General features: G+C 39.8%; 2 protein-coding genes across 2 annotated transcripts; one reads left to right on the plus strand and one right to left on the minus strand.

Moving 5' to 3' along the window:
* Positions 1-1,799: 1,799 nt before the first annotated feature.
* LOC144714818 (pEARLI1-like lipid transfer protein 1) lies at positions 1,800-2,168 on the minus strand. The gene has a single exon (XM_078589612.1). It carries the CDS (start codon positions 2,166-2,168, stop codon positions 1,800-1,802), a length of 369 nt encoding a protein of 122 aa, XP_078445738.1.
* Positions 2,169-11,983: 9,815 nt separating this feature from the next.
* On the plus strand, positions 11,984-12,352 carry LOC144714819 (pEARLI1-like lipid transfer protein 1). Its single transcript, XM_078589614.1, has one exon. It carries the CDS (start codon positions 11,984-11,986, stop codon positions 12,350-12,352), a length of 369 nt encoding a protein of 122 aa, XP_078445740.1.
* The last annotated feature ends 434 nt before the right edge of the window (positions 12,353-12,786 follow it).

Below are 12,786 nucleotides of genomic sequence, written 5' to 3' on the forward strand. Positions count from 1 at the left end.
CAACCCACGCTGACGCCCGCGCATGCACAAGCCCCGCCCGTGCAGGCAACCAATGCAGTCGCCCGCGCAAGCGCAAGCCCTTTAGCGCAGGCAACCCTCGCGGCCGCACGCGCAGGCGCAAGCCCACCCGCGCAGGCAGCCAACGCAGCCACCCGCGCCGGCGCAATCCCCGCTTGCCCAGGCAACCCTCGCGGCCGCCCGCGTAGGCGACAGCCGTGCCCGCGCAGGCAACCAGCGCGACTACCCATGCAGGCAACAGTCATGCTCGCGCAAGCAACTAGCGCGGCCGCCAGCGCAGGCGACAACCGTGCCCGCGCAAGCAGCCAACGCAGCCGCCCACATAGGTGACAGCCTTGCCCCTACAAGCAGCCCACACGGCCGTCGGCGCAGGAGACTGCCCCACCAGCGCAGGCAACCAACGCGGCTGCCCGCCCGCGCTCCTCCGTCTGCATTCCTCACTCGTCCGTCATGCTTCTCGCCAGGGCCGCTCAATGCCCGAAACGCCTAGACATTTTGTCCAGTGGGCCATACAATGCACGGATCGTCCAGTCACGACTCGACCTGACTTTCTCGCAACTTCTTCATGCACTATGGTGCCAAGGTACGCGTGAACTCTTTGGTGTCAAAGTGTTCTTCGTCCAGTGTTCCGCGATAGTTCTTCCATCACCGACAGATTTGATTTAATTTGGAACTTCCTAAAATTCTCTCTTTCGTGAGCTTTCCCCGCGACGTGAATTCGAGTATTGGATTTGGTGCTTCGGCATCGTCGCGGTGGTTGAAGACAGTACTCCCGCCCGCGACGAGGAACGGGGCTGCACCACCATCATTTCATCGGTTTTAGGTTTACGAATTTGACCGTGTGAACTTTGCGGCCTATTTGCTTCCTCTACCCAAACCCGTCTAGCATCCTCAGTCGTCATTGTCATACCCGTCTCTTTAGTCGTCTCTCCCCCGGTCGTTCTACGTCATCCATCCCTTGTCATCGTTCCTGTCTCCCTCGAGTGTCCTGCATCAGGTTGTTTCTCCCCTCTAAGTGTTCTCTTTGTTAGAGAGTGCTTGTGTACTTGTGGATTCAAGTACAACCCATTGTGGACTCAAGGGTTGGAGAGCCTAGTTTTGTGGATTCAAGACTTAGCTACTTCAAGTAGAGGAAGGCTTGTGGACTCATGTCGTGTTCCTACATCGTTCGTGTACTAAGGCTGCGTCATATGCGAACTCTCGTAGGAAGGTTTTCTTCTTACCTAATTGAGAACTTAGTCTGACTAATCAGTCACACGCGCTAAAAAAACTCAAACGGATTTCGTCTGAGGGATCGTGTCGTTCCTTTGACAGCAGAGTAAAAGACTTTGTCGTAAAATCTTTTCAACAAAACAAATCCGAAGAGTTGTAAGGATTAGATTCAATGTCTTGCGTGATATTGCTCAGTTCCTGGGCATACTGGAAATGATGTTTATTGACAACACAGAGAAGTACGGCTTACGGTTTCTTTATTCGGTTCACCCATTATTGCGACAAATTCGTATTGGTCAAATTCCGTACGACGCTATTAAGTTGTTTCTGTTTGTTGGGTCCTCATTAAATGGTCTTCAAGGATTGCTTACGGCCAAACTAGCTTCGCCGATTCGAATAACATTGCGTTTCGAAGATGCCCATCCAAGCTTTATTGTTAATGGTAACATAGAATACCAACGAGTCCTGGTACACTACACTTCCGACAGCACATCATAGGCACACAACACTTACGACAAGTAGCTTGATTGCAGACGACACAAAACGCGCTACTCCTGGTGGGGGGTCTCCTACGGACAGGCGAGACCAATCGGTACATCCCTGCCGCACAGGCGGATGAGGAGCCCAACGTCTCCTGGGATTGAGAGGCCGATCCCAAGAATGTTAGCCTTAATGCTCACGCACAGGCATGAAATCGCATCGCTCACGGGAACTGAATTTATGACAGCGCAGCACCCTCTTGTTTGCGACGGTTGTATCCCCAGTAACTTGAACAAGCTGACGACCGTACCGCAAAGCGCGAGGTTCAGAGTGTTGATAACACAGGATATGAGGTTCGGAGGCGGTGAAGGACTGGGAGACGGTTGGCCTACGACAAGCGTGGCCAGCAGTAAATTAGCCAGAACCAGAGTTGCCATGAACTGCGACTTTGAGGCCATGACGAATGAATAATACGACCAAGCTGCTGCCGAGGTTCAAGGGGGTTGAGTGCCGTGATTGATGCGCGGTGCTACCATTCTTATACTGAATGAGTGGGCCACTGGTGTTAAGGGGTACAGTACGTCTTTAAACCGCGCGAAATTTCGCTGGGCAGTTGCCAATTTGAAACGGACCATCGAGGTCAAATTCTCGTGCTTGATAGATCACTCACGATAAATCATCTAGACAGAGGAAGCGTGAGGATATCGCCCATATATCTACTGTGCAGATTTTCTAGTTGGTTAAAGGCGATAATACATGTAAAAGGTTTTTAAGGCTAGAAGAAAGCGGTGTCCCGCGTCTGTCTTGAACGGCTGTGATAGAATAAATCGACAGCTGGGAAGGTATCAGCTCGCCGGTAACACAAATTGACATTCTACTTTTCTTGAAGATCAATGGAGAAGAAGAAAGCCGATATACTGTTTGTAGAACAAAATTCTGACTCGGACTCTGAGCTGATTGAAAGCTTTTCATGTCTCGGCATGAACAGTTGCGGGGCAACTTGTTGAGACCTTAATCACGATAATCAACTTGTTGAGAGTCAACAAAAATCAGAGAGTAAACAGGAACCAATTGAAGTCGGTAAGCTTCTTACAGAACACGGCGGGATGTTTTATTTATCGGATAGATAATCACAGGACGACGATCAGCAACTGAACGTCGAATAACATTTTTTTTATGAAGACTTGGCTTAATGAACAACTGAGGTTCTTATGTAATTGGAGAAATACATGACCCCTAGCCATGATTTAGGTTATCCAACTCTCGAATGAAGTCCACTCGTCGTCGACCCCGCTTCCTTAACTGAGACCATACGTATTGTCGTAACTGAGGCCAAACAAATTTTGCCTTGCATATGCAACCATTCAGTAACTTTTGATCTTGGCGCACGGCAGAAAAGAGCAAGTTAAATGACTAGCTCTCATTCGCCTTCTATTAACATGATTTTAGCGTTCTTTTATTCCACAATGGAATTGATAAGAAATATTACTGAAATGAATCGTCTGTATGAATAGTTTTCAGAGCACGTGCAGTTGTAAAGGCCAGTCCCTATGGATCTGACCTTGCTCTAATTATACCTCTGAGTGAGTTTATATCTTTCATCAAATATCATTGATTCATGAAAAATTCATATCCAACTACACTGCAATTACACATATAATATTCCTTCATCACCTTCTATCTGTCATTATTTTTGTGTTTCAGTGGCATATTAAATGTTTACTTTACCAAAGTATAAGAGAGGTTACTGAATATGGAGAGTTGTACAACATAGTAACAACATATTTTTGGGAGCATGAGATACCAAAATACTCACATTAGGTTTCTTAAATCTCCATAAGAAATAGCAAGCCCTACCCCACCAACCACAATACTAGCTCAAATTTATCCTGGAATCGTAAGGTTTTTCACTACAATCATCATAACCAATGTAAACCATCCTTTTGAATGTAGCTGAGGTGTGGACATTTATTCCCCCTTGTTTTACATAATATCCTATAACCCACCTAATTTGTTACTTTGTGTTAGCATTGCATGTGAAACGATGGTAAGGGAATGTAAACTGAGTATTTTTAAATCAGAAAATCATTGTAGCTGGTTGCCAGTAACAGAGACCATTCCAACCAAGCCAAATTGAAATTAAGCTTAAAATTGGTGTGATTGAATGTAAATTTCATATTAGCCTTGGATTTAAGCTTTGAAATTAATATTGACACTATATTTTTTACTCATAATCCACAAATCATTCATTTTCATTCCCTTCTTTTGTAATATCATTTATAGTGGGCCCATTACTAATATTTATGACTGCACACAAAAGGGAAACAACAAAGTTCAAATAAAGAAAAAAATAAGAAAATATGGTTGTCTAAGACTATCATATCTTTATAATCTAGAAGATAGGTTGTGGTTCTTTTTTATACAAGCAGTGGACTTAAAAGGTTGAGCTAAACATTTAATAGAATTTGTCCTGAGAAAATTGATGTTCAAAAGAATATACATAAGTTGGTACTAATGGATATCTATGCTCCATGATGAAGCTTTATCTCTAAGCATGCAGCATGAACATGGCTAAAGCTTTTGAAATAGAACTTCATTCTTTCCTAAATCACCCCTCTAAAGTAATAGAAATATAACATTCAAGTCAACATTTTAAATATATTTTTTTTTTAAATAAAATTGTACTTAATGTTTTATGTTAGTGCTATAATCTGTCATTTATTTTTAGGAGACAAGACCTCGTGGTGGAGGCTCTGAGGTTATCCTCGTCAATACCTGGAATCTCAATTTTTTCACAGAATCCTCTATGTTCCCCTCAAAATCATTATGCTATAAATGGTTACCATTGTAGGATGTAAGGATCATATCTTTTCAAACACACTGATTCAAGAGGACACACCTATTTAAAATCATGAGGACATGATCAAATAAATATTAGTTATGCTAATCTTTTCCATAAACCTGGGTGAAGGTAATTTTGTGAAAAATGGTTGATTCACGCCATAGTTGTGTAAGTGGTCCCTAGATTTGAGACATCAAAGATGCCTTGTGGAAGGTTAGTTATACTTCGACTATGATATATGAGTCTCTGATCATTATTTTAAACAGTCTTAGTTCGAGTACACCAGCGAGCTCATGAAGACAATTTTGTTGTCAAGATGGGATTGCCCACCTTTGGTATAAGGGGAGACAACTAAAAGAAGATAATGCAATGAAGTCCTTGGCCAATAAATTAAATGTCAGATAAAAGTTCTCTAATGATTTTTGAATGCATCATTATTAACTCAGATGACCAATTAGGGTTTGATAATTGATAGTACCCTAAGTTATATTAGGAGTGTCAAGTAGATGAGGGACTTTATATACACAGTAACCGAATAATAATAGGTTCCATGAGTGAGTTGATACACTCTCCTTTGGATTTTCTGGATCATGAGGCACAGCTTGGCACCTCATAGTTGGAGACTCAACCTATCAACTGGGTTAAATTGATCTGATATTAATTCATCTATATAGTGTTATAGTTAATTAATTTTGAAGGCCAATAAAGGTTATTAGGCCACAGGAGTCGTTGAGTATTAATACATAGGCCTAGAGGGTCACACGCAACTCACCTTTTTGACATAGGAAGATGTTCTTATGTTTAAGTTTTTTTTATCTAATTCCATCAATGAAAACATTAATTTTGAGCGCTTTGCAAGTATAGATGGTTCTTCTTAAATAATATTATGGCTGGTTGAAGTTGAAGAGGTGGGTGCTTTATTTAGCAATTGTACTGCTGGGAACGAGCTCGCTCCGAAGACACAGTCTCAACCAGCTCAAGGAGCAAGGGCTGACATGAAAGAATGGCCTTCAACTATGCAGCCTAGTCAACAGGTCCCCGGACGTTGACGTTATCTTCATCCATACTTTTATGTCTTCCCTTTTCATTTTCAGGCCTTCCATATGTTCATGTGTGTGAGTCGCATGTTGAGCTCCACTCTCCTTCTTTTAAAGGGGGGGGGGGGGGGGGGTGGTGGGGGGGCGGGGCATAGTAACCTCTATGTGATGGGGGTGGGTACCCCTCATACAAGGGAGATAAAGAGACTTATTGATGAAAAACATCTGAAAAAGAATAATAATAAAAAATTCATTTTTTCCCGTTTTAAATTTCCCCCTCTTGATTGCGAGACTCTAACGCCACTGTTGTTGTCGCCGACCTGAATGCCAAAGGCCACCATCAATAACTATGTTGCTGACGGCCATTGTTCTTTCATTCTAGTGATGCCGCCCACATCACCGCCCCATCGTCGTACATTGCTGCCATTGCCACTATTTGAAACCCTAGATCGCCGGCTTGCTGGCACCCGATGTGGGGCCATTCTCAAAGATAAGGATCCGCTGCCACCCAACATTGTTCTGATCATGCGGGAGCGGTCGTCCAATCCCACTTGTTGTTACGCATCAAAACTGTAGTGTCGATGATGAAAAGATTTCATCATCAGGAATAAATTCAATCTTCTTTCGTGGGTCTAACATTGCTTCAATGAGGAACATAGGCTTAAACTTCAAGTGATATTGATAATCTATCAACTTTTCTGCCATAGCACTATATGGAACTTTAAGCGACATTGTTAATTCCTTTTTAGGTGACCTAGATAAGTAATGATGCGTATCGTTTAACACATGAGTAATAGAGTCTAATTGATCTGATTTAAGTTGATGTGAGCTCAAATCAGAAGCTGTTGTAATGGCTTGTAATCGTGAAATGAAGCTAGTGGTATCATGAAAGCCTTCCTACTTCATAGAAAAACATTCTCAAGAGATCCCACTATTTATCCATGATTGAATAGCAAACTTTATTTGTGTTTGGATAATCATTTGCCATCGTGTATAATACAATTCTCTTCTCATAAGATGCCTCCATTGTTTTATATGTAGAGTTCCCCCTGGTGCGCACATCTTCGATTAACAAGTTTTGACTTTCCATGCCCAAATGATGGCATAAAGTATGATAGTGGTGAACTCTTTATGATGAAGCTCCACCTGCAATGTCAAATCTTTGAAGTATATATAGAATTTCTTGAAACAGAATCTGAGTATTCTCAATGTCTTCACAAAATGATTTTGTCACCCATGTAATTTGGTTCAAATTATATGCTAACTTTTTTTCAAAAGAAGGACTTGAATTAGAAAAACTTAAGAACCTTAAATACCTAGCTCCTTTAGCCTTGTTGCATTACCAATTTTTGAGCATGTGTGATGCATGGGGCGTGATATTGGTTTGGTGAAGTCTGAGCCAGAATGCTTCATGAACTTTTCTAAAGTTTCAACAATGGATTTATTATTACTTGCATTGTCAGTGGTGAAAGCAAGAACTTTGGAAACAAAGAAAAATATTTCAAATCAGTTATTACTACATAATAAGTACTAATGATGACTTACCTTGTTTGTGAGATTATAATCCTTCGACATGCTGTGCACTACCTCTGGCAAGTAAGCACCTTGATGAGAACCAATTTATCAGCAAACACAGAGAACTTTTACATAAAGTATCCATGTTGTATCAATCCAATGTACAGTGATCTCAAATATAGCTACTCTGTTTGAGGTTATCCAGGTATCCATTGTGAGTAAAATGTTTTCTATTAACCTGAGTATCTCATTCAGCTTTGACTTTTCCTGTGTAAATTTTTGAGCTGTTGTGCATCATACAGTCATGGAACTTGGAATATATGCATCATCACTCTGCGATAGAAGGTTAAAAAATTGTTAAATTTTTTTTAGTCAATAAGTGAGAATGGTAGATCCAAACTCAATGTCAAGGTCCAAAAAAAGAGGCTTTGATTACTCAAGATATCGGCGTGAATACTTTGTAGTATTTTTAATATAACCTGAGATAGATTTCACAACAGTATCAGGCATTATGGCATTGTATTTCTTGATATGCTAAGATTTTAGATGCCTCCAAACTTTGATGCACTCCATGTCTTCTCCCTGGTCATTTTTCTATTTGTTCTTTTAAAAAAATGCATTTATAATTACCATCATCATGTTTTTTATAGTACTACAAGACAAGATATCAATTGTAACAATGGGATGCCATGGTGTCATACATTATCTCTAAATCAGTTCTTGTAGTGTACTGTAAGATTTTTTACAAAAACTTCTTATGAATAAAGTATATCTAACAATGTACAACTAATCTTAAGTGTAGGATGGTCTTGATGCATGTATTCATACAGTCAATGACTTTATTGACATGTACATAATGTCTAATCAAGGATTGATTTAACTCAAATGATATGATAATTTCTAGCTTATGTGGTGCTAAACTATATATCGTGCTCTACAAGATATTGAGAATTATGCATATAATCATTTTCTTGTGTGTGACTTCCCAATGACTTGGGGTATGGTTAATTGGCATACCCTATCATGTCATGTAGTCAGTAGTGAACTGGAATGAGGATCATTAGAGAATGAATTGTCCAATATACCTACTACCTTGGCCAGGACTATTGAAGCATCTTTTATTGGGTTCCACTACCTTGATTGAATCGTTGCAAATGTATTTCTATTCAACAGAAGCAATGATATATTACAAATCAATCTCTAAAACATAATACATCATATGTACCTTGTGAGAAACTTGATCCACCCTTGACTTGCTCCCTTTGAGATTTTTCTGAAGCCGTTCACGAGCCAGACATCTAGAAGTATCAACGCAATCAAGTTTCTCTTCAATCTCCACTTCTTCTTCTCAAACTCTTCATGGAATCCTTGCAGACCTTTTCACCATGAAGACTCTCTTCTTGAATGAGTGGAGAAAGCTCAAAAAGGAAGAAAGGGTGGTGGATGCCAATCTTTCACTTGCCAGGTGCCTAAAATAGGTGCCCTTCCCCTACTTATATTTCACATAAGCATTTTCATAAATTTCCATAAAGTCGAATATGTCCACCAATGCCCTTATGATCTTATGTCTGTGATCATCTTGGCCAATATATCATTCTATTTAATAACTTTAGTGGTCACCCTTATTTATTAATTGTATCAACATATCAACTGATTAACTAATGAAAATTTTAACCTAATTACTAGGTTATGTTTCCAGGCCGTGGCGTGCCAAGCTACACCTCATGGCCTAGAAGATATCGAGTAGTGTTTGAAATCTCTCATGGAACTTTTACCATCATCGGTTTCTTACAGGTATAATATTTCATGAATGTGAGACTCTTGAATGACTTAGGGTATGTTTGATCGTCAAACCCTAATATGTCATTTGATTAGCATTGATGTGTAACAGGAATGAATGGCGAATGCCTTCTCCAATATCCTCACTACCCTGGATAGGGATTTAGCTGCATTATCTTCCTTTAAACAATATCCTCTTATATTGAGGCAAATGATCCTGTCTTGACCACTCAATCATCTATATGGGCTTCTTTCTGTATTTGAGCTATGACTTGTTTGAATACCATGGTTAAAGACTTGTAAATCGTAGTCAAAAAATTCTTATCCATCCATGAGATGTCCTTGGCGTCTCAAGTCAATGGATCCCTTATACAACCATGAAATGAATCAACCTCATTGATGTCTAGGTAAAGTACCATTGAGGGATTCTTCTGATCCATTTAGTGAACTATTTCTCCAAAGAACACATAATATAAATCCTTAGTGTCACTGCACTAATAGTCACATGATCAACCATACTTATATCATAACTACAATCCAGTAGTGCTATTCTATCCAGATAATTGGATGTCCATTTCAACTATCCATCGAATAAAATATTTACAATATATGTTTAAAGACTATCAATATCTCTATCACGATCTCATGATAATTCACTAGGTCATTTCAAATATTCATTGAAAGCATTATAATCGTTGCATTAAAATAATATTGAACTAATATTTCATGCAATGAATTTAAATAAATAAATGGTTGTGTGATCTGGATTGACAGCACATAATATCTATATTCTTCTTCCTCAAGTTGACGTCCCCACATACCAAGGGTGGCTAATCATATCAGCTATGTCATATCTGATACATGTATGAATCAAATCGTTAGAGATTCATATGTTTTGGACAAAACATGGTTTTCCTTATACAAGTTTTCCTTAGTCAACAGATCACTTGTAAAACTGTCATATTAATCAACCTAATTGATGTTTCGGTATAAGACCATTGAAGAATTCATATGGATCACTTCAAGAATTTTTTTTATAAGAACACCCACCATTTGCCCATAGTGGCTGCATACTAGTGGCACATCATAACGAATATCTATCATTTAGGTATAATATGGTTAGTTTAATTTTCATCATCAGTATTCAATGAATAAGGGTGCATAGAATATCAAGTTGCAACATTTAAAGATTAGTCCTAAATTTTACCTCTGTGAAATATCAATTTCTTGAGAAAATCCGCGCACTCCTAATAAATACTCATTTAAAAAGTATTCCTAACATTTCAAAATATTGAAAACACTAAATACTCATTTGTGTAATTGTTGTTAAAATACAATCATACCCATTTAAATGCATCATCTTTATATAGTACCATATCACCCTTAATCCAGATGGGAAAATCATTCTTCTTTCTCTCACAGGTTGGAATTTTTATTTTACAAATAAAAGGACGTTGAAGAAGCACATATATAATAATAAAGATAGGGGAATATTTAAAAACCAATGGGAAACTAATAGAAACCTAATGCACTATGGACAAAGTTAAATGCATCCTTTGTGGTCATTGACTTGATAGTCTTGATGTCATAAAACAACCATATTTTATAGTCTTCATTTCAATAGATCGCCGTGCATGAATAATCTAAAATGTTTCTAAACTATTTGAAAAAAACCTCTCATCAGGTACACTCTCTTACTTAAGAGGAATGTAAACATTTCGCAAATTAAAACATTTTTATCTTCTTAATGTCAATGGACCAGTAATTCATGTTCAATGTTCTATGAAAAATAAAAAAATATAACTCCAGTTCATCTGTTCCATTCAAAAAATTGGGAAACCATATCGATCTCTACTTAATGAGATTTTTGCAATAATTCATGAAACAAATTGACAAAGCAAAAAGCAATACGTCTATCATAGTAATTCTACCAATGGTATTCTTACCTGAGATCCAACCAAAATAGGAAACATTTATAACCAAATCATATGATTACTCGCCCTAGTTTTTTTTTTGTTTTCGAGTCGTAGACAATGGTTAAAACAAAACATAATGGTTAACATAAAATCTATTTGTTGAACTTTAAGATTGGCTTAAAGGGTGAGGCTCTGAATGTGAATCAATTGTGATGTAGTTTTACTTATCATTATATAACAGGTGTCTATGAGGTGCATATGCAAGGCAATATTATATAACAGGTGCATATGCAAGGCAAAATTTGTTTGGCCTCAGTTACGACAATACGTATGGTCTCAGTTAAGGAAGCGGGGTCGACGACGAGTGGACTTCATTCGAGAGTTGGATAACCTAAATCATGGCTAGGGGTCATGTATTTCTCCAATTACATAAGAACCTCAGTTGTTCATTAAGCCAAGTCTTCATAAAAAAAATGTTATTCGACGTTCAGTTGCTGATCGTCGTCCTGTGATTATCTATCCGATAAATAAAACATCCCGCCGTGTTCTGTAAGAAGCTTACCGACTTCAATTGGTTCCTGTTTACTCTCTGATTTTTGTTGACTCTCAACAAGTTGATTATCGTGATTAAGGTCTCAACAAGTTGCCCCGCAACTGTTCATGCCGAGACATGAAAAGCTTTCAATCAGCTCAGAGTCCGAGTCAGAATTTTGTTCTACAAACAGTATATCGGCTTTCTTCTTCTCCATTGATCTTCAAGAAAAGTAGAATGTCAATTTGTGTTACCGGCGAGCTGATACCTTCCCAGCTGTCGATTTATTCTATCACAGCCGTTCAAGACAGACGCGGGACACCGCTTTCTTCTAGCCTTAAAAACCTTTTACATGTATTATCGCCTTTAACCAACTAGAAAATCTGCACAGTAGATATATGGGCGATATCCTCACGCTTCCTCTGTCTAGATGATTTATCGTGAGTGATCTATCAAGCACGAGAATTTGACCTCGATGGTCCGTTTCAAATTGGCAACTGCCCAGCGAAATTTCGCGCGGTTTAAAGACGTACTGTACCCCTTAACACCAGTGGCCCACTCATTCAGTATAAGAATGGTAGCACCGCGCATCAATCACGGCACTCAACCCCCTTGAACCTCGGCAGCAGCTTGGTCGTATTATTCATTCGTCATGGCCTCAAAGTCGCAGTTCATGGCAACTCTGGTTCTGGCTAATTTACTGCTGGCCACGCTTGTCGTAGGCCAACCGTCTCCCAGTCCTTCACCGCCTCCGAACCTCATATCCTGTGTTATCAACACTCTGAACCTCGCGCTTTGCGGTACGGTCGTCAGCTTGTTCAAGTTACTGGGGATACAACCGTCGCAAACAAGAGGGTGCTGCGCTGTCATAAATTCAGTTCCCGTGAGCGATGCGATTTCATGCCTGTGCGTGAGCATTAAGGCTAACATTCTTGGGATCGGCCTCTCAATCCCAGGAGACGTTGGGCTCCTCATCCGCCTGTGCGGCAGGGATGTACCGATTGGTCTCGCCTGTCCGTAGGAGACCCCCCACCAGGAGTAGCGCGTTTTGTGTCGTCTGCAATCAAGCTACTTGTTTTATATGTTGTGTGCCTATGATGTGCGGCCACGTGGGGTGGTCTCGTTTGTAATCGATCTTACCAGTCACAATAAAGCTTGGATGGGCATCTTAGACACGAAACGTTTGGCATTAGTTTCTAAGTTTCAGTAGTTGCACATAACACGACGGTGAGGATATTCTTGGGGCAAATCAGTAATTCTTGGGGCAAGTGTAAAGTACGAGGAGAGAATTGTATTAGAGACTTTTAGGCCAACCCAACGAATCATTCCTATAAGAGGAGCCCGACATGTTTCCAGGATCGTGCATCCTAATCGAAGATATGTAAAACCTTCTTATGCTCTCAAGTTGGTAAAGGTTGAGTTCTACACCTTGTCAGTTTGGAACGCATGATGAAC

Source organism: Wolffia australiana, chromosome 18, assembly GCF_029677425.1.
Source record: "Wolffia australiana isolate 7733 chromosome 18, ASM2967742v1".
NCBI classification, from domain to species: domain Eukaryota; kingdom Viridiplantae; phylum Streptophyta; class Magnoliopsida; order Alismatales; family Araceae; genus Wolffia; species Wolffia australiana.